Source organism: Staurois parvus, unplaced genomic scaffold (genome assembly GCF_062004578.1).
Source record: "Staurois parvus isolate SC_StPar_1 unplaced genomic scaffold, SC_StPar_1.0 ptg000230l, whole genome shotgun sequence".
Taxonomy (NCBI): domain Eukaryota; kingdom Metazoa; phylum Chordata; class Amphibia; order Anura; family Ranidae; genus Staurois; species Staurois parvus.
Window position 1 is genome coordinate 793,866 of NW_028318026.1, and position 26,881 is coordinate 820,746.

At 40.6% G+C, this 26,881-nt stretch overlaps 1 protein-coding gene across 5 annotated transcripts in view; it reads left to right on the forward strand.

Annotated features, from left to right (window-relative positions):
* TRIQK (triple QxxK/R motif containing) overlaps positions 1–26,881 on the forward strand; it is a 211,048-nt gene that overhangs the window by 34,724 nt on the left and 149,443 nt on the right. For 3 of the 5 annotated variants that reach the window (XM_089679672.1, XM_089679670.1, XM_089679671.1), the window contains exon 2: positions 3,598–3,653. Coding sequence is in view for 2 of the 5 variants with exons in the window: in XM_089679668.1 (XP_089535794.1) it covers positions 7,758–7,784 (27 nt within the window). In the remaining 3 variants the exon portion in view is untranslated. Of the gene's footprint in view, positions 1–3,597; positions 3,654–7,658; positions 7,785–26,881 lie in introns of those variants that run through there. The other 2 variants (XM_089679668.1, XM_089679669.1) reach the window with 1 other exon arrangement.

Sequence of the window (26,881 nt, forward strand, 5' to 3'; positions counted from 1 at the left end):
AAATAGACTTGTGTCTGTTTACAAACTAAAGGGGATTTGTTCTCCTCCATCTGGGCAGATTGGTTCTGATGGCAGTTGGGTGTAAACGGACAGTCGGTCAGTTTATAATTTGATTGCCCATGGAGCGTAGAGGGCTGTGTTCGTGTCTGCTCTGCATAAAAAAAAGAGCAGTAGTAAGTGTTCTTGCATCGGGAGAGCAGTAGCAAGTGTTCCTGTATCGGGAGAGCAGTAGCAAGTGTTCCTGCATGGGGAGAGCAGTAGCAAGTGTTCCTGCATGGGGAGAGCAGTAGCAAGTGTTCCTGCATGGGGAGAGCAGTAGCAAGTGTTCCTGCATGGGGAGAGCAGTAGCAAGTGTTCCTGCATGGGGAGAGCAGTAGCAAGTGTTCCTGCATGGGGAGAGCAGTAGCAAGTGTTCCTGCATGGGGAGAGCAGTAGCAAGTGTTCCTGCATGGGGAGAGCAGTAGCAAGTGTTCCTGCATGGGGAGAGCAGTAGCAAGTGTTCCTGCATGGGGAGAGCTGTAGCAAGTGTTCCTGCATGGGGAGAGCAGTAGCAAGTGTTCCTGCATGGGGAGAGCAGTAGCAAGTGTTCCTGCATGGGGAGAGCAGTAGCAAGTGTTCCTGCATGGGGAGAGCAGTAGCAAGTGTTCCTGCATGGGGAGAGCAGTAGCAAGTGTTCCTGCATGGGGAGAGCAGTAGCAAGTGTTCCTGCATGGGGAGAGCAGTAGCAAGTGTTCCTGCATGGGGAGAGTAGTACCAAGTGTTCCTGCATTGGGACCCATTCCAAATGAATAGGCTGCAATACCATGGAGTGCCATAATGCACGATCAAGCATGTTACTACACATGGTACAAACGGACCCTTAAAAAGTGTCTGTGCCACAAAGCTAAACACCTGTCTTTCCTAGTGGCAACCATTGACTTGCACCGCATGATCATTTTGGGGCCAAAAAATAAACTGATTGACTGTCGGCTCAGGAACTAGCATGCAGCACTCCTCTCTCACTAATCACATAGGCATTGTGTTTTGTTGTGAGACAGTGTCCCTTTAAAATGTAGCAAATGCTTTGTAAATCATAAAAGACAATATGCTGAAGGAAAAGGTCATTGCTCATTTGAAAGGCCTTAAATGTGAGAAGTGAATTCCCTTTATGTGGTTTCTACGCAATTTCTCCAGGCAATATAGCATTTTGCTTATTTACATGCACAGTACACCACAGATGTTTCTCGGTTTTGATGATGGGGTTGTTGTCACTTAATCTCTCCGAGTTTAGCTCAGAACTTTTACATGACAGCAGAATGATAAATGACAACCACTTCTATTGTGACCCTGATGCTGGCCTACTAAAAATGTCTTAAGTTATTATTTATGAGAATAAACTCAAAAGCCACAGAAAACTATTGTTGCCATCCCTCTGAAAAGCAATTTATGGTGAAGTGCTTTTTAAAGGGCAATATGTTTCCTCCTCATCGCCTGTTATAACCCTCCAAATGCAAGGCACTTTGCATTGCACACAGTTGCAGGGCAGTTGCGGCGCAGCCCTATTCACTTGAATGAGTTGCTTTTGGCAGAAGTACCACTTGGCAAATACAACTTGCTGATTCATTTCTGCCACAAAGTGGCCGTGGCATTTGTACAGCCCTGAGCTGTCTGCATTTCTGTATTTTAGGTGGGCAGCCAAGGGACAGTAAACTATGCCTGCTTTTAGCTCCCATGCCCATGTGAAAGAGCCCTTAATGAAAAACTGCAACAGCAAGTTATCTGACAGCCACCTGCAACAGCCCTGATTGTACCAGTTATCTGTTTTGAATTCAAACAGGTCAGTAGCATAAATAACCTGATAGAAGACTGATCTTTTTGCTCTGACAGGGTGAGAATTTGAGTAAATAATGTGACATATAGCTAACTTGAGAGGCAGGCTTTTCTATTTTGATAACCTAAAGTAAAGCTGAACTGAAATCGCAAACAGTCTTCCTTTCAAGCTATCTTCTGTAAATTGCTAATTCTCAACCAGCCCCCCCCCCCATTAATTGAGCTGAAGAGAGGGACTAGTTGATAACCATGCCCCCCCCCCTCCAAAGATACAGTTGAAAGAGGGACCATAGCCACCTAGGGACAAAAATGTTATATGCAGAATTTCCAGTTGAAAATAAAGAAAAAAAGCATGAAAAAAAAACAAAACAAAGGCAGCCACCACATCTAAGGAATGGGACAGCTACTACATGTATATTAAATTGTTTTTATAAAAAGTTGCTACTTTATTAAACATAAAACTCTTATTCTAAAACAAACCAACAAATAACTGTACTCATTTGGGAAAGGCAGCCATCGCTATTACTTTTTTTTTTATTACATTTTTGGTTTTGGATTTTAGTATGATATAGTGATTACATACAGGCTGGATACTTCATTGAGAAAAACGAAAACTTTCAACTGGTATTAAATACAAAGGCAAACATGTATATATATAGCAGCTTACCAATTCCTAGATGATGATGATGATGATGAATTCTTGTGATGGCATTCATTTTCTTTTTTAGGCTTTCTTTCTTCAATTTTTTCTGGTGATCTGGCCAGTAAGTCTGTTGTTTTTCAGATATAGAGATGAGGAAAACCATTTAACACTAGCATGGGTGCTTACAATAATCGGCTTTTACTTATTTTTGTAAAACCTTTATCCAAAAAGGAAAAAAAATCTGATTATACAGTATCAGCTGGAGTTTGGCTTCAATGTGTTAGTATATTTGAATCCGCTAGTACATTTAACGCCCCCCAGCCCCGGACTCACAATGTTGTGGTCCAAAGGTGCACCTTGTGCTAATTCATCCAGAGTGGGGGCACTAGAAAACAGGAGGGGTGTTACTGACCCGATCATGAGGTGAAAAGATAGGAAACCTAAAAATTGGAAACTAATGCCGCCATCTAGTGATTGGTAAGCTTCAATATATTACATTTTTGGGTTTGCGTTAATAAAGCTTTGAGCCTGCAAATTGACACTGCCACCTTCAGACTGCAGTGTTTACCTGCAATGCTCTTTGTTTAATGCTGTAATGACAGTATTAAAAAAAAACACAATAAATGCATGTATCATCATTTATAATCAGTTACTGTATTAAAAATCAAAATCAAAAAATCTTTACATTGTTATGCATTTGTCAACCTATAAAAAAAACAAAAACAAAATGGTGTATCTAAAAAACACCCTATGCCCTTAAAAATGGTTGAAAATTATTTTAGGTATGCAAGTTGGCCTTTGAAATTGTGTTAGCTGAGATGCTGCTAAATGTGACCTGGGTGTTGATGCATTAATGACCCCTGGGCAGGAAAGTTCTAAGAAACCAGAAAAGTTGCTTCACATCAGAATGGGGTGATTCTCTTTCTTTTCTTTACTGTTTGATAAGTCACTGACCTGGCAGCATATAAATAGCAAATGCAAGGACACCCCACATGCATGATGTGGTCTGGGTTAGTAATGCACAGTTTTTAATTAAGTCAGCATTGTCCCAAGACTGTTAAAAATAAGTCTGCAGTGGCAACTCCTGTATTTTTATCCTGACAAAAAGTCTGACATCCATATTCTTCTTCTTTTTTTTTTAATAGTGGTTTATGGATCCTTCCTTTATGTAACCTGCACTGAGAAAAGAAACACAATTTAGGTAAGTGCTTTAATTCTCTTTAATGTGTCTCAAATGTGCTGTAAACTGGCATAGGAAACTAAGAGCTCTGATAAACAACAGCCTGAAACTTTTTCAGATAAACAGCAGAACTTCAGAATGTCTTGTGTACGAGGGTACTTTAAAAGGAAAATAGTTCTGTGGCTTCCAAAAAGCAACTTTTAGATTTTGCAGTGTATTAAAATGCATGTTATTCTTAAAGTGATTGTAAATGCTTCTTTTTTTAAATAACAAACAGGTTTATACTTGCCTGCTCGATTTTGCACAGAGTGGCCCCAAACCTCATCTTCTTGGGTCCTTTGCCGGTGCTCCTTGCTCCTCCCCTCCAGTGAGTGCCCCTATAGAAATCCACTTTCTATGGGGCACTTGTGTGGGCTCGTTAACCTCGATGTCTGCGTCTATTGACCTCAGCCCCTCCCCCCACTCCCTCGTCACTGGCTTTGATTGACAGCAGTATGAACTAATGGCTCCTGCAGCCTCAGCAAAACAGGTTTTTGCTGAACAATCGAAAAAGACCAAAAATGTTGAAAATAACCCAAAAACCTTAGTTTCTGTTCTAAAAATTAGCAAATAAGTCAATTTTCTTCTTCACTGATGGGCACTAATGAGGTTGTACTGATGGGCACGAATGAGACTGTGCTGATGGGGAGGCACTGATATGCTGCACTGATAGGCACTGATATACTGCACTGATAGACACGGATTGGCACTGAGGGGGCTTCAGTGATATTCTGCTTTTCTTTCCTCACGCTGTGACAGCGAATTGTTTACATGTGATCAGCATTGATGGCCAAATTCATTGGCTCTTTACCCTGATCAGTGATGCACTGTATCTGAGGGACACAGCTCACCACCAATCGCCTTGCTGCCCACCCCCAGGGTTGCGCACGAGTGTCGTGATTGGGAGGACATCCTATGACGTCCACCCGGTGTCACGAGAGGCCCCCCCCCCCCGGCCATCAGTCTGTCATTGGCCAGGCGGAAAGCAGTTAAAATGTTTTACCTTAATGCAAGGAATGCATTAGGGTAAAACATGTTTAGGCTTTATAACCACTTTAAATTCCAAAAAATCTTACTGGTCTGTAGATGTAAATGGTATGTACATGGATGCTGCTCACAATTTCCTTTTGTATGTTTGTACAGTATGTGTGTGAGAAACAATGCCTGAAGCAGTTTTCTACCATTCTGTATTTGTTTTTGTAGCACAGGGTTTTTTGTGTGTGTGAATGTGGTAGGAATATTAAACTTAAACTAAAAGCTCCCTTGGTGGCAGGGACTTCTGTGAATGGTGTGCTGAATTTGTGGCCAAATAAATGAATAAAAACCTGCATATGTTAAGGATCCTGGCGCAAAAAAGGCTAGATACGCTTTTTACAATTTCTGCATAAGCAGATAGAAATAATGAGTAACTTCAGGCCATTATTTTGTCGGATGCAGCGAGCTAGTATATTTATACCCTATTTTGCTGTTATTGATGTCTTGAGCTGAGTGGCTATACACAACCCATTACAGCTCTGCAGAGAAGTCAAACCATTTCAGGCAAAAAAATCTAATGGACACTCTTGCTAAAGTATCATCCACTACACCCTTGCCCAAACTGATTGGCTCACAATGGCATTCATTTTGCGCTACCGAGCATTGATGACTGGTAAGTATGGATTTTGAAAATGCTTGTATTGCTTCAGTTAACCTTTTGTAGAAGTGTTGTCCAGAAGATGGCTCATACAAGAGTCCATCCAGCCAAGATGAAAGCTTATTGATTTTCTTTCTCTATTTCTTTAATTGTAAAGACGTGTCCCGTATTTTTCTGCTGCAGTAAATGTTAGATCATTTCCCCCATTTAATCGCTTACTTTTCTCTACAGATAAAATGTGGGAGCAGAGTAATGTGTTGCCAAACTGAAGAGAATTGTAAAGTCAGCAATGCGTAAAATGTGGCAGTAAAATGTTTTCTTTGTTGGTTTCTTAGGGAGTTGTTAGTACTTTTCAAAACTTTAGCCACTTAGTCTTGGGACCAGTACATATTGTGCATAAGAACCCACCCTGCTTCTCTCCATAAGCAGCAAGGAGCATTGCATTCACTTGCATCCGTCCCTAACCAAAATGAAGTGAAAGAGCTTCATAATATCTTACTGGAAGAGCTGCAGTGAAATTGAGACTGGAGACATCAATGTGCTCATTCAATAAAGCCTATTTCCTGGCAAATAACCCTCACACATCCCTCCTTAAATTACTCCCTCCATCCCATTCCATTCCCAGCCTATATATCTTTTTTATTTAACTGTAAAGCTGTTTTCAAGTCATTGGAGTCTTCTCTCCATGTCTGATCCAGTGATGCAATATACCTGTGCCAACTGATTCCCTTTTTGTAGCATCATCTGCTGTTCAGTCCTCTGGATCCTGTTGATAGACGGCTAATAGAAAGTATCTATGACATGCAGGCAGTGGACCCATGGGCATGTGAATAAGGACCCTCTTACTCTGTAGAAAAGCAGGGGGAGGACTCGGGACCACATGACCACAGATTTGGGTACCATTTTTGGAGTCTCAAGCTGGCAATACATATGTAGATTTTCAGACGAGAATATTCATACAAAAAGTCGTACGAAAATTCTTTGAACATTCGGTAAATGGACGAATGTTGATCGTAAATTGTCTTTTGCTTTTAACATTTGAGCTTAAAAATAATGTAATTTCTGAACTATCACCACATAAACTGGCCAAAAATTTGTTTGATCGAGAAAAGTTATCCTTCCTGACCCTTCGAATTTTCCCTTCACTGCGGTCGAAAACAAACATCGATTTGGCCCCACTAATGGTTAGAAAACCAAACGAATATTCTTGAAACAAAAATTCTTGAATGAAAATCTATACGTGTATGGCCAGCTTTAGGCTTCATGCACACTAGCATTTTTTTTTTAAGCGGAGAAAATGCTAGATAAAGAACGCTGGTAATAGCGTATTTTTAGTAGTGTTCAGAAACGTTTAGGAGTGTTAGCGTTTTATTAGCATTTTTTACAGTGCATGTAGAGGGGGAAAAAAAGCTGTTAGGACCGTTTTAGTAGTGTTTGGCAGTGTTCAGGAGTGTTTTAGCGGTTTTTTTTTTCTGCTGGAAAAATGCTCCAAAAAACTCTACAAAAGCAGTTTTTTTTTCTGCACCTAGATATTGAAGCTCAAAAAATGCTAATAGTGTTATCCTATGTGTCCATGCACACTGCTTTAGGCTATTTAGCGTCTAGGAGCAGAAAATAATGCTAATAACAGCTTCTAGGAGTTTAAAAACCCCCCGCTAGTGTGCATATGGCCTTATTTTGGGATAATTAATTTTTTTAGCTGCAGTAAGTAGCTAGATGGGAGATCCCCTCACCCCCCTCTAACTACTGCTGTAGCCCCACTTTCGCCCCCCTAAAATCCTAGCCTAAAAGTCCAAAAAGTGTTCCTCAGTCTGTGGTCCCATGAAGCTCTTTATGTTCGTAGGGGAAGGGGCATTTTGTATTTTGCATTTTGTTAGTAATGGCCTGGTGAGGGACTGTACACAGATGTCTGTTCTCCAGGAGCACTTCTTTTTTGGTTCACTCTATTTTTATTCCTCATTTGACATTATGAAGAGAATTAATACATCTTACAAGTATAATGGGGGAGATAAGAAAGAATGTAAGAGGGGTCCAAGCCAAAAGGAGCCTGGAGATGTGTGGGTGGAGATGACAGAATTTTACAGTTGATGCAAACAATATTTAACAATGAGAACAGCATATAAATATATATTAGACTACTTGCAAATGGGTGTATATAGGCTAAAATATGCTGCTGCTGGATGGTGATGAATCCTGTACTTGTACTCGTGTTTAAGGCCCTATGTGCTTAGGGACATGTGCCTAGATTGCAGAATACCTGCTTTTCTGGCATACATCCCTGAACTCCTACATGCTAAAGTTCAACTAGGTACAGAGTTCAGCCCTGTCCAGCCACAGTATGTTTCAGTCTGCCATAGACATTGACAAGCTTCAGGCAGCGGGCTGAACACTACATCTCCTCCCAGGCACACTTTTATCCTAACAGTTGGCTGTCTATAACAAATTGAAAATTTATGTGCTGTTCGCCTAACCTTTATCAGGTAAAGAAGAAAAGAGTAGTAGACGGTTGGGTCAGAAGTAAAGGAAAAAGTGGGGGGGCTAAGGGGAGGGATTGCACAGGGATCATCATGATATGCTGAAAGAGTCCGGAGAACTCAAATGTAATGTGGTCTAATGGGAGGATGTGACATTACGAAGTCGAGACATTGGAAGGCTTCAGAAGTTCTACAATGTAAACCCTAGTTCAGGGATGGGCTTAATTTGTACATACATGTGTTCAATCTACTAGAGGTCCATTGTGTACCAAAAAGCAGTGATCTGTAGAAGCCCACCACAAGCAATCTGATGTTTGTCGTCAAGTGTATGTAAGCGTTCGAAAGTCAAACTGTGGTTGTTGTGTCACTGAATATCATTGCTGCTTGTATTATGTCTGTTTTGAAGCGGACCCAAACCCCCTGTTCTTTACAGTCAAAGAAGCTGCCATCTTAGCCTCTGTTTGATCTGCTTTTGTTATGGTGCACATGTGATCAGTTATAACACCAGTCATTTGATGGCTAGCAGTTCAGTAAAGAGCACAAGCAACTGTGATTGTTATTATTCACACATGCCTAAGGCTATTTTCACGCTGATCTGCGGCAAGAACGGATATGTGTTTTTGGTGTGTTTGTGCTGCATTTGTGGTGCATTTTTTAAAATACTGTTTTGAGAGTTTGTCTATTGACGTCCTCCAATAAGGCGCCCCCAGCGGCGCACACCCAGCGCTCTCTGTGATCACTGTGTCCTTTTGACACATCTGATCACATGAAACGGTAAAAGGCCAATCAGACTGGCCTTTTAGCACGTGATCAGCTGTGTCCAATCACAGCTGATCGCTATGTAAATACACTTCCCGGTTATCTGCAGTATTTCCCTCACGCTGTCAAAGCGTGAAGAAAGTACTGCCAATAACCTGCAACTGTCGAAGCAGGCATCTACACTGGTAATCAGGGCACTGATTATCAGTGCTCTGATTATCAGTGCAGCCCCAAAACTGCCAATCAGTGCCCAGCAGTGCTCTCTATCTGTGCCTGTTGGTGCTGTTCAGTGCTGCCTTTTATTGTCCATTAGTGCCACCTATCCGTGCCCTTAATTGCAGCCTATCAGTGCCCATTATTGCAGCTTCATCAGTGCCTCCTCATCCATGCCCACAAGTGCTGCCTCATCAGTGCCCATTAGTGCTGCCTATCCGTGCAGCCTCATCAACACACCGGTAGGTAAGTGGTTAAAGGCAAATAGACAAGGGCATTTGCTCCAGAGCTTAGTAAATTGGGTAAAGCTTCACTTTGTAAAGAATACCCAATCACATGCAAGGAAAATAAAAAGCATTTTTGCCTGCATGTGATTGGATGATGGAAGTCAGCAGAGCTTCTCCTCGTTTACTAAGCTCTGGAGCAACTGCCCTTGCAAAGCGAACAGTCTATTTGTCTTTAGTAAATCGACCCCAAAGAGGAAACCCATAGAAACCAAAGAGACAATGAACAAATTCTATGCAGATGGTATACATTGTAATAGTTGAACCTTGGACCCCAGTGCAGCAAGGTAGAATTGATTGACATGGACTAATTTTTTTCAAATGTTCTTAAATATTTTCTGTTCCACAGTCGTAGTTGTAGTAACCTCATGGAGCTCTTCAGTTATGGCTGTTTCTCAAACAGGTCATTAAAGCATACATAAACTGTATAGAGTGTGTTACTTTGTAAAACATAAGACAGGCCTGGCTGGAATAGGAAATTGTATCTCTTTTTGTTTTGTGACTTTGAAACTGCACAGATCTCTATGACCTACCCTTCCGCTGTATTCAGAAGTACACAGTATATGTTTAAGTCGTATTACACAATTCAGTTATTATTACACAAATAAGTCCATTCATGTATGTGGCATAAACCTCTGTCGTCTCACTTTTTTAACCACAGACAAATCTAGATTGTTATAGATTCCACAAGCATGGTTATTTAATGGATGTTTATGTGTACCCATGGAAATCCTGATGTTGAGTTAGGTGTGATACTTAAACATAGCCATATATGAAGAACTGTGCCAGTGGTTTAACAATCCCAAGCACTTCTAATTTGCCACAGATTGTATACATTGTGTGCTTGTGCTATTTAGCCTTTCTGCTTTACCATAGATGGAGAGTATGGAGGGGCACTGCATTTCCTACAGCTCGGGGAGAGAAGCTTCTCAGTGTGATTGAACAATACATAAGACATTGCTACATTTGAAATTATTAGCAGTCATTAACACAGTCAAACCAATTTGAAGCAACTACTCAGTGTTTTTTTGTATTCAATAATATTTTTGCTTAAGGCTTCATTCACACTTCTGGAACTTCAAAATTGTGTGATTTCCATTGCGACTTTACAGTGTAACTCGATGCGACTTTGGGCAGGGGTCAAAGAGCAGATCATGTGATTGTTTGTGCTCTACAAAGTTGCACACAAGTCGCATGTATATCATTCATGTGTGACTTTAATGCGACTTTGGAGGGTTTACATTGAAGTCTATGGCCCTCAAGTCGCAAATTGGACCAAAGTAGTGCAGGAACTACTTTCGAGTCGCTGCACTTGGAATCGCACAGATATGAAAGGTACTCATTGGAAAGCATGGGGTGTGACTTGTCATGCGACTTTGGACCCCACTAAGCTTATATACTCTAAGTGTTCTTGCATGGCAAGACCACTTACTGTTATCTCACATATATATTCTTATTATTATAGCCAAATTTACCACCCTAACTATTCCCAAAGTTTTTACACTACATAGACAGTAATATACCAAAACGTGCGGATTGTTCCCGATTGGTGTGCTATTACTTTGTGGAACGTTTCGCCAAAAGGTTCACGAAATATCAGCATTTTTGTGGTGAAATTGGTCCCATAGGAATGAATGGTGTAATCTTCAAAACTAGAGTGGGAGCTGAAAAATCAGGACATGATTTCTAAACTGCCACCACTCCCTCATTTTTAAGCCCACCTACACAAATCTTATATCAAAACCTTCAGCTATCCCTGCTGCCACTAAAAATGTCCACGGCTAAACCATAGTCTTGATAGTTTTCACAATATGACCATTTGTTTGCAACTCACGCCGCCCATTGACATTCCTTGAAACTGCACTCTAGCCACCTCAAATTTGAAGGACAATTTCTAAACTGGGACTGTGCCTTCATTTTTAATATTTCAGAGACATACTATGCATCAAAATGTAGGTCTGGGTCTTGTGATTCTCACAATATAAAGCTCTTCGCTGTATGATTTTATAGTTTTTAAAACTACGACCATTTGAAGATGCCAGTGAAGTGAGCAATTTGGAGCAGTTTGTTTTTAACCGCTCTTTTCTGCCCTATTTGAAATCTAATTTTGAATTCGTGACAGTTTGGCTGGCTTCTGGTTAAAGGTTTGGAAATAAGTTTTCTACAGTAAAGAGTATTTGAGGTGATAATGCTGCTAATGTTTTTATAAATGTATGTTTTAATGTAACTGTGAAGCACTTTGGGCAACAACATTGCAATTAAATGTGCTATATAATTAATTAAAAGTTGAAATGCATTTCTCACTCTGATCAAACTTAAAAAGTGCACATGGCAAGCTTGATAATCAATTGGTTAGTGTAATGTTTACTATCTTTACTCACTCCAAACACTCCACACAGTTACTCTGCCCACTCCATAAAGTTACTCCAGCCACTCCAACCACACAACAGTTACTCAAGCCACTCCACCCAGTTACTCTGCCCACTCCAGTTGTAGACTACTGGTGAAGGCAAAAACACTTCACACAATTTCCCCAGAAATTGTAGCTTTTCTAGTATAGATTTCTAAAGCTAGCATTTACATGCGTTTTGTGTTTTTTATGCCTAAACGCTTCTCTCCTGAACATGCTGGTGATGTGTTTTTTTTTTTTCCTGCCTCCAAATACTCCTCTGATTCGCCTCTAAACATGTATGTGTATGGACAAATGCAAATAATATAAGCTTTGTGCACTGCTACACCCTAGGTATAATGAAGGAAGGAGGAGATTGCTGCATTCACTAGCCAAGTGTACTTTCACTTAAATTGAACAAAAAATGTGGTGCGCTAACTCCTCATTGTGAAACATAACCTTAAAAAATAAATAATAATAATACAAGCCTCAAAAAATTAAATGTGAAGATATATCAGTCCAATCCATCATATAAAATGTCCTAATATTGTGCTATGATCCAAAAATTCCAAAAATGTGCTTGGATTGTAGCCCCACTCCCTGCTCACCTTGAAGTTAGACCTACTAATTATAATAGGTCAAATGCACGTTTAGAAGGACTGTGTAGCCTCCAAATTGTGATCCATGTGATATTCCTTCCACATACTATATCTTCATTGAATGTTCGCTCTAAACCGGGCATGAAAAAAACTAAATATATACCGTAGTGCACTCACATTAAGAAAAAAAATGTGCTCCAAGATGCAATGATCACATATTTGCATTTCTCCACTGTGCATATTAATCCATAGTATTTCCCATCACTGAACAAGTGTACCATACACTCACCTTCTTCCTTGACCTGTAGGGTAGGTCATAAACACTTAAAAGCAATGATGGGCTTCTGCTGGTCCACTGCTGATCTTTAGTGACTATTTCCTTGATACTGGCCCTTTAAGAGAACAAACTCCAGGATTCCCAATGGGATGGTGCATAATTAAGTGGAAAGAGAACAGATCATAGTGCAGCCCCATAAAAACAAACCGCTTTATTCAAATATAAAATGAACTCACAAAGATGATAAAATAGCAAGCTTATACATATCCATCAACCAAAATGTTTTCTCACATCGCACATTCCGGCTAGCGCAATACCGGAAGTGACATCACTAGGCTCTTCAGAGAAGCGTATCTCGCCTCCACCTAACAACTGTACTTTCACCTTCTCCATCAGCTCATCCCCCACAGTTATTACCTTTTGGATCACTTGACCCCCCCCTTAGATTGTAAGCTCTAAAGAGCAGGGCCCTCGGATTCCTTCTGTATTGAATTGTATTGTAACTGTACTGCCTGCCCTCATGTTGTAAAGTGCTGTAGAAACTGTTGGCGCTACATAAATCCTGTATTATAATTAGGCTCTGTGCACACTGGGCATTTTAATAACGCAGGTAGTGTTAGCTGTGTAAAGTCTCATTAAAGGTTTTTCTGCATTTTTTTGCGTTTTTTCATTAGCGTTGAGCTGCGTTTTTCCACGTTTGCGGGTTTTTAGCTTTTTTTTGGCACCAAAAAAATATTTTTTTGCTAAAAAAAAAAACCCAAACGCTGGTTTGCCATGTTTTAGAGTTTTGGCACGTTTTACAGCATTAGAGCATTGTTACAACTAAAAAACACCTCTAAAACCCACTAGTTGCGGGTTTTTTCCAGCCAAAAAATTTCTGATTATAGCCTGTGTGCATGGACACATAGGATAACATGCTGGGGAGTTTACAGGCTGTAGAAAAAAACGCCAAAAGCCAAAAACAGCCGCTGTAAAAACTTTCAGTGTGCATGAGGACTAATAGTAATTATTATTATAAAATTCGATGCAATACTTTATTTTATTTAGCTTCACTCAGCTTTATTTGTAAAGGAAGCCACAACTTGACTGATTACCTTTTGCATTTATGCATGTTGCGGGGAGCTTACATGCATTTTCACAAGTTGTGTTGCATTGATGAAAAATAGGGCATGGTCTACTTTTTTATTTTCAGCACAACACACTGGTGTGAACTGCTCCCATTGAAATAAATTACTTTTACAATGTATATGCGCTGGAATGCATTGATCAGCGTATTCCAGCACTTCTGGTGTAGATGGATCCTTACAGATATTTAGGATCAAATATGCTGAAAATGGGGAAGTGAATAAATAAAAATGATTAGCAGCAGCAAAGCTATAGAATTTTAATCTGAAGTAATGCGTTTATTTTTTACATTAGAATCAAATTTAATGCATTCATGTCTCTGCTATTCTATCTTTGCAAAGATTTCAGTTTTGACTTTGAATGTGTGGACTCGTGGTATGGTTGATTATAGCTATATAGTGCCCTGGTTAATTTAATAGGCTGTGCTGCATGCGCCAGGCTGGACTGGTCTAAGTGGAGCTCTGGGACTTGCACATATACCTTTTGTGCCTCCGGGTTAATCATTTTCATTTCCATTTCTGCAGCTGCCCGTGCAGCCAACAGTTGTGATGAGGATGTGATCCTGGAGAAGTGCTAATTAATCTCACCCTAGAGACTGCACACGTTACCTCTATGGCTGTCAAGGGCTCAGCTGGCATGTTCAGATAGTGTTTCTACATGGAGATTATGCCTGGGGTAATAGAAATCAATGTCCTCTCGCTTGTGAGGGAGCTGGAACCCTGGAGAGTCATAACATATTGATGAACTGATCAGCAGTGCAGGATTAGCACAGGAGTGATTAATAATCAAACTATTGCAAGGAAAGTACAGCATTACCTGCATGCCGTGTGACCTGCACACAGATGCTCAAAGTTCACTCATTACACTGCACACTATGGGGCTTCTTATAAAAACTGGAGAAAGAAAACATGAGTTTTTGCCGAGGGTAACCAATTAGGTTTTTATCTCTTATTCTCTGGGAACAAGAAACAAGGAATTCGATTGGTCACAGTGGGCAATAAATCTGACACAGCAACCATAGGAAGTCGACTATGCCAAGTATGCGCATGTTCAGCCAATTTTTTTTTTTTTTTTCTTTTTAGAGACAACAAACTATATGGCGGTTTTCCCAAAATCATTCATACACATCCACTAATGGCCCTGTAATCAATTTTTGCATGAAATAGTTTCTGTTCTGCCAAATTTGTTTCATATAATTGTCTTGTATTGAACTACATTAGGTTATCAGTTTTCTGTAGCATGTTAACATCTAGTGGCAGTTTTTTGGCCACTATTGTTTATTATGTGATTTTGCTTTCTCCCTCTGCCTTCCCCTTCCTATTTTGTGGTGGTTAGTTTAATCCTAGCTAGACACCTCCACTTCTTCCATGTTCCCTCAATCAGTGTTAGTACTTGAAGACAGGGCTTAGAAAAGGCATTGCCTTTTTCCACTTCAAAAGACTGGAAAAACTTATCCTGTACTGCATTTAGATGAAGAAATATTGTGCTGGATTCAAACTGTGTCATATTGAAGAGTTAAGCTGCCTGTGGATAGTGCCATGTCAGCAGGTGACAATACTGTCTGGACAGACTGGGTTTAAGGAGGTATGTCAGTGCATTTAAAACAGAACAGTTTCTCACTGTGTTTTTCTGCCTCCTGCTAATGACCTCAGTGAGCTTGTCAACCTCTCCTTTTCACCCTCAAATCTGTATGGAACGAGCAGTGCATGTTAATTGCTTTCATGTGCACTGCTCTATGCACACTACAAATACCTTAGTCCTTCGTTTATTTTGGGAGCAAGCAAGAGAAGGTGGCTGTGTTCCTACATACAGTGGGAACGATAGAGACCAAACATAGCCAGCAGCGAGAAAAAAATTGGAATTTGGAAGCCGCGGAGAGCAATAGAAGGGGTTTTTCTGAGTTAAGAATATATACTTGAGTAGAACTTTTCTTTCACTTTAGTGTCTAGTTTTACAGCTCTATGGGACTTCATTTGAATGATTTCCGATCACTTTCTGTTCCGCTGTCAACAATAAAAAGCTTGTTACTGAAAAATAAGTCACTTCTGTTCTTGTTGCTGCTGGAGATTTACCCCCAGTTTTTGTTTGGTAAAGACATTGGTAAAGACATGGTAAAGTAGAAAATGAAAGGACAAATTTCTAATGGGGTTCTGAATAGCAGTAAAACTCAGTTGGGGTTCTGACCCCCCTGATTACCCCCTTATTCTATTTAAAACTAAAATAAAAAGATTTCAGGTGGACATACAGTTATAGGTACAAGTCATGGCCCATATTTACTTACATTTGTGGGTTCTGCTTCCTGATTCATGATGCCACACCTACAATGCTCCAGACAGACCATGTAATTCAAGCTGCCTAGGCCTCAGATGAAGGAAATAACAAAATAAATATATATATATATATTGTGGGAACTCGCTTCAACGTGGTAGAGCTTTTAAACGCACACAACTACTCGCTTTCTTTTTCAGGGCCTTTTTAGCCCACTTTTATTTAAATGAAAGTTCAAACAGAAGTTTCCCACACAGGGGTATCGATCATCCAAAAAACAACGGTTCAGCCTCCTGGCTTACACTCAGCTTGCTGTCTGTCTCCTGCAGACGTCTTCCCAAAAATATGGCACTTGCACACCGCTGGCCTCTAGCACACAGCTAGTCTCTAGCAGCCCCTTGCTGCTTTTGGCTTCCACCTCTCCTAGGTGAAGCCCACCTGACTTCCAGGCAGTGACCTCCTGTCTTCCAAGTGGAGCCCTCCTGACTCCTATCTGCCGGGGTGGATCCCTGCTGACTCCTAGCTGCTGGGGTGGATCCCTGCTGACTCCTAGCTGCCGGGGTGGAGCCCTCCTGACTCCTAGCTGCCGGGGTGGAGCCCTCCTGACTCCTAGCTGCCGGGGTGGAGCCCTCCTGACTCCTAGCTGCCGGGGTGGAGCCCTCCTGACTCCTAGCTGCCGGGGTGGAGCCCAGAACTCTGGTCCTGACTCTATCTAAAGGCCTGCACACACCTGTGCAATCAGTCTCCTGGCCATTCCCAAAACCTGGTCCCAGGATTGGAGATTTCATCCCTCCCAGATCGCTTCGAAATCTCCAGGCTCCAGCTCCCAAAATGGACCTTACAAACAAAGGAGGAAAGTGAAAAGCCACTTTCCTCCGTATCAAACACTTACCCTGGAGCCCCTCAACCTGCCTCACTGAGAATCCTGGGTGACAGATCGCCCTACTGTGTATATATATATATATATATATATATATATATATATGGTATGGTTATGCTGATGTGCTTTTCTTGGCTTAAATGTAAGAGTGAATTTTATTGATTCACATAAACTATAGATTTCCTTCTGTTTACTCGAGTTAATTGTTTGCCTGTTGAATGGACAGACATTTTGATGCATCCACTAAAAGTGCAGAACGAGACAAAGGGCAGACTTTAAAACCTACTTTTACCCAGTGTGCTAGCTAATGCACCTAACACTATTATACAGCGGGTGACACCGTGACCTTGTTTTTGCTTTTGGGATTTTGATTCTAGGGAGAGAAAAGATCTAATAACTGGTGTAGTATGTAAGTAAATCCCATCCTGTGCATTTTATAGGTTTGAAAGTGTATAACGTAGATATCGTCTTATCAACCTGTCTCCAGTGAAATACTTTCAATTATATCTTTGATCAAATAGAAATATACTATGGCCATCAATCATACTCCTAAATATGAATTTACAAGTCTATGCAGGACCCAAAGCAGAATTTGAAGACTCCAACCACTGCCACTTTAAATCATAAATGGGCTGAAATATGTAAATTAGAGCCTCCACCATCTTCAAAGATCAAAAGTATATTAATATTTATCAGCAGAACAATCCAGAAAGAGCATGTCTTTTTACTTTCAGAGGTGCAAGGTGCACAACGCATTTTTGGCATTTGCAAACAGAGTATTATTGCTTTTTGAAAATAGCCTAAGTCTTTTTGCATCCGAATTAGGTTTTACTGTCAGTATTGCCTTGTTTCTACTAAAAACATTACAAATGAATAATTTGCTCTTTATTGAGATTGAAGTGGTAAGCACTGTAGGCCCAAGTTGACATTGAAGTCCTTGTTAACATGCTTTCACAGGCAGGCTGCTACCCAAAACTGCAAAATGTGAGATGAGAAAGAGGGGACACCTTTTAGCTACATTCCTACCAAGCCCCCAAATATGTGGAACGTGAAGAATTACTATTCAAAGGTTGATTGGCTAAACCCAATACTTTTCCTTTATATTGGATTTTGGAATAAAAATGCAGTTATTTAGAGATTGGCGTAATGTTTTAGAGCAGTATTAACAATTTTTAAAAGTCCATACAGCGAAAGAAGGTGGTACAGTGGACTTTTGTTCAAAAAGTCTGTAGTCCCTCCAAATGTGGGACAGATGGGAGCTGAGCAAACTGTCAGCGCTATATGAGTCCTGTATTATAATAATAATAATACTCCCAAGCCCTGGATAATGTTATACAAGCTGTGTGTTCAAAAGATTAAGAAACAACTTTTAAGTGGTTCTAAAGGCAAAAGGTTTTTGTTCTCCTTTAATGAATTTGATGCATTAAGGTAAAGAAAAACCTTTTAGTAGCTGTCCCTGCCACTTGCTAAATACTTACCTGCATTGCTCAAGCGCTGTGCCCATCTAAAGCATCACTTCTTTCTCCCTGGTCTCACAGCCTAGTTGGGCCCCAACCTGGGTTTTGCCAACCTCTAATGAAGCAGATAGTCCAGTTTCTTCCATGTGAGACAAGCACCCTGGAGCCACTCAGTCTGCCTGGATGAGAACTTTGGATGATTTACCTTTTCCACACCATGGCAGAGCATGCCATACAGCACATGTGTCAAACTCCTGGCCTGCCAGACCATTTCATGTGGCCCTCAAACCTCTCCTGCAACTGTGGCACCCCCCCTCATCTCTGCCCCCCACCTTGTCTCAGCAGTCAGCAGTGGAGTGAAAGACAGAACTCCTACAGATCCTGTGATTCTCTGTGCAGTGGCAGAGAGACTCATTACTGCCCTCCCCCCTGCGGTGTTAGCAGCAGAGACAAGGACAGAACTCCTCAAGCAGATCCTGCACCTCTCTGTACAGCTTCAGCACCCCCTTGTCTCTGCCTCCCCTTGTCTCTGCATTCAGCAGACTCTGGCAGCTGACTCCAGCCCCCCCTGGTTCTTCCCCATACCCTGCACTTTCAGCTTCCCAGCTCTGTCCCCCCCCTCCAGCAGCAGAAGGGAAGGGGGGGCACTATGATGTCAGGGAAGGCGGGGGAACTTTTGACTTCTGATGGGGGGGGGGGGCTCTTAATCGAATGCGTGAAGGTAAAAAACCTTCTGTCTTTACAACCACTTTAATCTTGGATTTGGAATGTGGCATTTTATTTTAATGGACTTTACTTGTTCTTTTCATGTTTAATAATTCACCTTATGCATGTTGCACTATTTTTTTTTGTTATGTTTTACTTCTTAAAGGGATAGCCCACCATTTTTGTATATATGATCAAAGTCTTTACCAAGTAACTACAGGCCGGTTAGTTTAGCATCTATAGTTGGGCAGATACTTGAAAGTTTAAAAAAAAGAAAACTTAGTAAAGCTGCTAGAAAACAATACTTTAAGCATTAGGCATCATGGATTCACAAAAGACCGAAGTTGTCAAAACTGATTTCTTTCTATAAGGAATAAGCAAAAACTTAAACCGTGAAGTAGCGGTGAATATTGTATACTCAGATTTTGCAAAAGCTTTTAACGTAGTTTCCCCCACGTGGCGAATATGTAAGTAAAAGTCTACAGGCTTAGAAACTCCAGTTTGTAAATGGATAGAAAACTGACTAAAAGATTGCATTCAGAGAATAGTGGTTAATGATTCATACTCTGAAAGGTCTAAGGTTATTATTGGTGTACCCCAAGGTTCAGTGTTCTGACCCTTAGTTTTTAACATATTTATAAATGATATAGAGATTGGGATTAAAAGTACCATTTCAGTGTTAGCAGATGACACCAAGCTATACACTGGAATAATGTATTTTACAGGATGTCTCCAATTTATAAGCTGGCCTCAATGCATTACTTAAAAAGGCAACTGTATGGCAAATTAGGTGTCTTGTTAATAAAGGTAAAGTTATTCACTTGGGGGCAAAAAATTTGCATGGTTCCTACATTTCTAGGAGAAGGAAAGCTGGGGGAGTCATAGGTTGAGAAGGATCTGGGTGTTCTGGTAAATCATGGACTTAATAATAGCATGCAAGATCCTTTCTTGTATTAAAAGAGATATAGACTCCAGAGAGACATCATTTTGCCCCTGTACAAATCGTTAGTAATACCTCATCTTAAATATGCAGTTCAGTTTTGGGCACTAGTTCACAAAAAGGATATCGGAGAACTGCAGAGAAGGGCAACCAAACTGATAAGAAGAATGGAAGAGGTCAGCTATGAGGAAAGATTAGCTGAACTGAATTCTTTCTTGAGGAGAGGTGAATAAGGGGGGGGGGGGGGATATGATCACCATGTATACATACATAAGTGGTCCATATAGTGAATTTGGTGTTGAGTTTTTCACATTCAGGTTATTACAGAGGACAAGGGGGAACTCTTTATGTTTGGGGAAGAAAAGAGATTTAACTTCCATGTACAAAAAGGTTTCTTCACAGTAAGAGCTGTGAAAATGTGGAATAGCCTCCCTCAAGGTTCTAGCTATCTCAGTGAATTATTTTACAATACATTTGAGTTTTCTGCAAGAAAATAAACTTGAATAGAGATTGATAAATAGAATAAGTCGCTCATAATGAAACAACAAATAGAAAAGCTGCCAGTGTCCATACTGATGATTAATACAACACAATAGAATTATACAAGTGTAAATGTCACTGGCAAACTGGTCCCATGTATCTGTCAACTCAGAGGACGAGGGACCAAATATAGGTGCAAATGGTAAGGGAGGGTGCGACTACAATGCCAATCAGGTAGGTAGAAAACAAGTTTTATCGAGCAACAATAAACATAGGAAGATCAGATGTACAAGAATGACGACCAACGGGAAGCAGAGAAGGAAGATCTAGAAAGAGGGAATGAAAAATGGAGAAAGTAGAGGAGGGAAAAGGGAAGAGGTGGCGAGGGTGTGGCCAGGTACAGCCACTTACATAGTATTTTATCTGATCAAAGAGAGGAGTGAGCGGTCAAGAGCGAGGTTACTATTCTATTTCCAACAAAGGGACCATTTTTTAGGAACTTTTGAATACGTATCATTTAATATGGAAGTGAGTTTTTCATAAATCATAGTGCCCATAATACGCTGCTTCACCTCCATAAAGTTCAGGGTTGGCTCTAGTAATAGTTTGAGGGTGACAAGAAAAATAAAAGCTATCAGTTTCTGCTCAGCTCAAGTAAGATCAGCAATTGAAGCACTACTCCATAGATTGGTCTATGGCTGGGGTGGGCAAACTTTTTGACTTGAGGGCCGCAATGGGTTCATATATTGGACCCGGGGGCCGGACCAAGAGTAGATGAATGATGTGTATGTGTCATCCATAGTAAGTATAGTCATTTTCCCCCATAGTAAGCATAGTAATTAATCCCCCATATAGTAATTTATCCCCCATATAGTAATTCATCCCCCATATAGTAATTCATCCCCCATATAGTAATTCATCCCCCCTATAGTAATTCATCCCCCATATAGTAATTCATCCCCCATATAGTAATTCATCCCCCATAGTAATTCATCCCCCATATAGTAATTCATCCCCCCTATAGTAATTCATCCCCCCTATAGTAATTCATTCTCCATATTAATTCATCCCCCATATTAATTCATCCCTCATATAGTATTTCATCCTCCACAGTACTATTCCCCCCCCAAGTAGTAAGCCAAGTCCCCCCTGTGTCAATTCACTTACCTTTGCTGCGGAGCCTCTCGCCGTGTTCCCGCGCCGTTCCGGTCTTCAGGGCGGACTGTGAGAGGAGCCTAGCTCCCCTCACGTTCGTCACGCTGCCCCGCCTACAAACATTCTGCCAGCCAATGTATCACGCTCCGCGGGCCGGATTAAAAGGTCCGCCGGGCCGTAAACGGCCCGCGGGCTGTAGTTTGCCCATTGCTGGTCTATGGAGTAGTGCTTCCCAAGGGCTGTGGGCTATTCATAGGAAGGACAGAGCAAATTAGATTTTTTTTCAAAGATATTTATTTAAATCTTTCATAATTTCACCAAAGACATACAGACCACAAGTAGCCAAAATTGTATCATAGGCACCATTATACAGGTGTAACATCCAGGGGCTACACAGAGCCCTAAATAGTGCAGACATGGTGCATATAACAAGGAATATGCAGATTCCATTTGCGATGTGCAACTTCAAAAACGTTATCCCCCTCAGCTTGTAGACGACTGTAAATAGTGGTGACTAGCTTTTTATAACCCAGATCAAACATTAAAGCCTCAGTAGGCGATTCAGAGAGCTCCAGAGTCTGAGGCCAAAACTGCATCCTCATGGCATGCCGGAGCAACAAATTCTGAAAGAAAAATTTGTTGGCAATGCAATGTTGATCTTTAAGTGTCTCAAAAGAGACAAAGACACTGTTCTGGTGCAGCACAGTGGCTAAATGGTTAGCACTTCTGCCTGGCACCACCTGCCTGGAGTTCCCATGTTCTCCACGTGCCTACATGGGTTTCCTCCGGGTATTCTGGTTTGCTCCCTCACTCCAAAGACATGCTAGTAGGTTAATTGGTTCCTGTCTAAATTGACCCTAGTATGTGTATGTAGGAATGGGAGTTAGGGACCTTAGATTGTACGCTCCTTGAGGGTTAGGGACTGATATGAATGTACAATATATATAAATACATGTAAAGTGCTGCATAAAGTGACGGTGTTATATAAGTATCTGTAATAAATAAAATAAATAATGGTTATATTATAATAGTGTCTTTGGTGAAATACCTGAAGAGGTTTGTGCTAGCATTTTGGCACCCACCTGCCAGGCGAGAAAGCTTACATCCATAAGGGAATACCTAGAGAAGTAGGAGTTAATACACCTGTAGATACCATCTTTCAGAGAAGAGATAGAACCAAACAGCATCAACATCAGGGTGGTGGAGGGGATAGGAGAAGTAAAATGTAGCCAACTGTAAATATAGGTAAGCTGTGAAGTTATAAAATATTTAGTAAGATTTGGACAAGCTATCCTTCCTTAATCTTGTAGGGAAAACTTAGCAAAGCGTGGATGAATGTTATTCCAAAGAGCGAATTAGATTAAATTAAGTAAACCATATCTAAAGGTGAAGGACCTTGGGACACTGCCACCAGATATGGTGCATTGTTCCCAGAACTCTGCAGCCGCGTAAGCAAGAAGGTGAAAACGAGGGCGTAACCGAGGTCATATACCATATGGACATTTTCATGAGCTATAATTAGTAGAGCATGTGGCTGCAGCCTACCAGACTTTACTCCAGTTGAAAATGTCAAGTCTTGCTCCAAGATTCCACTCCCAGTTAGGAATATATTACAGTTTAGAATTATGGGTGAAGGAGGTAAAGGCTGTACATGGGAGAGAATTCATGCCAGTGGGGAGTTTTTACACCTGCTTTCGAAAGGAGCTCAGAAGGGTCAGGTCAACGGTGATATTTTTGAGTTCATAATCTGAAGGAGCATAAAACACTCCATGTGAAAGAGCTTCCAGTATTGTTATAGGTATGCAAAAGATTTAACGTGGTCTGATGAAAGAAGATTGAGTATATACATAACTAGTATCTGTAGTGAACCACCAAGAGAAGGAGAGATTTCTAACATCGGAAGAAGCATTAGAATATAAAGAATGCCCAGAAGCGGAAGGTGATGTGAGATCAGCCAAGGAAGTGGCCATCTTGGTCTCTGTTTTATTTTGTAGTTGCCATGGTGATAAGTTATGACACTAGTTATTTGATGGCTTGATATTTGGGTTGAGAGCACAAGCAACTGTGACAGTTATCATTTATGGCATGCCTTGAATGTAATGGTTTTGGAAAGCCGTTAAATTGATGGGTTTAGTTCCACTGAATATCAAAGCTTTAATGAGTGTTATAAGGTAGGGTCAACGATAGGGGGTTGGTGAGGCTGAGGGATTCATATTAAAAGTAGAACTTTTTTTACCTTAATGCATCCCCTGCATTAAAGAAAACATTTTTCCAGTAGAAGTATTGTTCCTCACCCCTCCTTCCTTTACTTACCTGATTCCTAACTCCATCCAGCACTGTGCCTACCTGCAGCAGAGCTGCTCTCTCTCCTCACAGGACAGAGAAGTAGAAATGATTGGGATGAACCACACTGTGTGTCTATAGATGCAGACAGCCTGGCTTGGGAGTGAGCCTGCAGATGTGCCCCCTTAGAAAGCCGTTTCCTATAGTGGTGCACTAAGAAAAGGAGTGGCCTGGAGCGCCTGCATGGGATCCCAGGAGAGGAGGTTCAAGGCCAGTCTGTACAATACCTTCGCTTAAAACAGGTAAGTATGACATGTTTTATTATTCATTAATCGCTTTCCGTCCACCCAACAGCAGAAATACTGCTACAGGGCAGCACGGTTGCGCAAAATCACGCGATTATGTAATGTGATTTTGCAGTTCCGGACAGGGGGCACGTGCCCTACCCATGCCGCCATTCATGGCCTTGGCTGTCAATCACCAAGTCCTGGACGGTGATTATTCGCCGGCACTTGGTGATTGCTGAGTATTACAGATGGGGGGAGAGAACTGTATGTAAACAATACAGTTCTCTCCCCTGGTAGCTCCTTACAGTGAAGCACACACATAGCACATATTGTGAAACAGCAGACAGTTAACCCTTTGATCGCCCCAGATGTTATCCCCTTCCTGCCCAGTGCCATTAGTACACTGTCAGTGCTTTTTATTAGCACTGATTACTGTATTGGTGCCACTGGGGATGTCAGTGACGCCAAGTCAGTTCCTCCAATTTTCAGCATGCCTCCCGCAGTCCCATATAAGTCGCTGATCACCGCTATTACTAGTAAAAAAGTAAATAAAACAAAATTCCAGTGTATATATACCACCATTTGTAAATGCTATAACTTTTACGTAAACAATTAATTTGCACGTATTGGGATTTTTTCTAGCAAAGACATGCAGCAGAATACATTTTGGCCTAAATGTATGACAAAACTTGATTTTTAAAAATTTTTTACTGGATATGTTTAATAACAAAAAGTCAAAAATATAGTTTTTTTTTCCTCCTATTATCTTTTTTTTTTTTTTTTTTATAGCACAAAAAATTAAACCTGCACAGGCGATCAAGTACCACCAAAAGAAAGCTCTATTCATGGGAAAAAAGGACATAAATTTCATTTGGGTGCAGCATTGCATGACCGTGCAATTTTCAGTTAAAGTAATGCAGTGCCGTATCGCAAATAGTGGCCTAGTCAGGAAGGGGGGTAAATCCTCAGGAGGACAAGTGGTTAATAAAAAAAAACCCAAACCTTTATAAACTCTTTAAGTTAAAGATCAGGGTAGGGGAGTAGTAGACAATGTGAGGTTTTGTTAGTGGTGCTATTTAAGCCTGTAGTATAATATTTCACCAAATTGGGAAGAATAAGGCCTTCTAGCGTTTTTCTGACTGTGACGCGTGGTCTATAGTTGCCCCAGATAAACGTGAGCATTTCATTTGCTCAGTCCTTAGAATGTGAGCGGGGATGGGTATTGGAAGAACCCTGAAGAATCAGTGTATTGTTTTAAAAAAAAAAGAGCTAGATACATTCCTTAATGCACAAAATGTAACTGAATGCTAACATTTATAGGTAATAACAGCGGGGTAGTTCAAGGGATTATCCAGTTGCATCCTGGGGGATCAGGAAAGACTTTTTCTCCTACTGGGTCAAATTGGATCATGCTTTATTGGGGCTTTTTGCCTTCCTCTGGATCAACTGTGGGTATAGGTTTGTATATATGGAGGTTTGCTATTTTGCTTGTCTTTTGTTTCTTCTGTGGCTGAACTAGATGGACTCCGGTATTTTTCAACCTATGTAACTATATACTGTATATTAATATACTGGATTTAGATAGCGCCAACAGTTTGCACAGTGCTTTACAATATAAGTGGAGTCGGTATGATTACAATACAGTTCAATACAGAAGGAATAGGAGAGCCCTGCTTGTAATACAATCATATTTAAAGTAATATTAGCATGTTAGTTATAAAAAAAAATACAACAGTTTTTTTTAGTGTGCCACTAATGTTAAGGTGTCTGCTAAACTCTTTTTATTTTAGAAGCAGGGGCTTTCACTATTAAATAACACATTTTCCTTTGCTGCTATTTGCTGTTGTGCATTCTAGAGGTTTCCTATCCCATTGCTCAGAAGGACTCAGCTGTTCTTAACATTCGAGGTTCCTGACCTTTTAACCTGCTGACCTTAAATTCCAATTGATTGCAAGCTCATAAAAGTAAATGAAGACCAAAGGTGTGCAAGTATGTCGAAAATGGGAAGTAGAATGAAATGTCTGATTCTCAACCTGGGGCCCACGCTGATGATGCAATGAACTCTCAGAGGCAGAAGAAAACATTGATTTCTGTCATTTTACGTGGTTGGTAAAACTCGTTGCTTGATTTATTAGCTACTCGCAAAACTGTGGCTGTCTTATTCTGTTGGCGTTGCATTATAAATATCTTTTTATTTTTTGTCCTTTTCAGTTTTTAAAAACTCCTTAATTATTTTTGATGCCTAATGCAAAATATGTTTAAACAATAAATCTTGCGTGCTTCTATGAATAACAAACCGAATCGTGATAAATAGTGAAAATTAATGTAACGTATACAATTATGTATGCACAAAACCCTTATCTTATATAAGGCATATTGAATAAATTAAGTGAACTAAAGCAGCGCTTCAAGTGGAAACTCTACCTAAAACCAAATGTGATAAAAATACAAAAAAATCTTAATATATTTATAAGAAATATATACTTTAAAATAACAAAATAAGTCCAAAGGAATATGTCCAAAAAAAAAAATACACATATTTATGTTTTCTTCTTAGTGACACTCTTTTCCTTCTATAATCACCAAGTGCTTCAAACACAAAAGTGCATCCTTCCACCACCAGATGTCTGCTCACCTCCAGCAGTGTGATATATCCAATATAAGGAATAACATCCACCGCCGATGCCGCTATGCCTACCAGCTTGGATGGCAATGTATCCTCTGGTGCAAGCGTATTGCAATCAGTGTGCACTAACTGATTCACGCGAATCAAGTTCCCCTTGAGAAAGTCACGTGACAGTGACGAAATGCGTTGGGGAGGAGCCTTGGATGACATCACAACGCGGCACAGAGTCAACAGTTAGTGCACACTGATTGAGATACGCTTGCACCGGAGGATACATTGCTATCCAGGCAATGTATAAAGGTAAAAAACTTTCTGTGTGCAGCAGCCTCCCTAATACTTACCTGAGCCCTCCTCTGGATCTATTTATGTGCGCAAG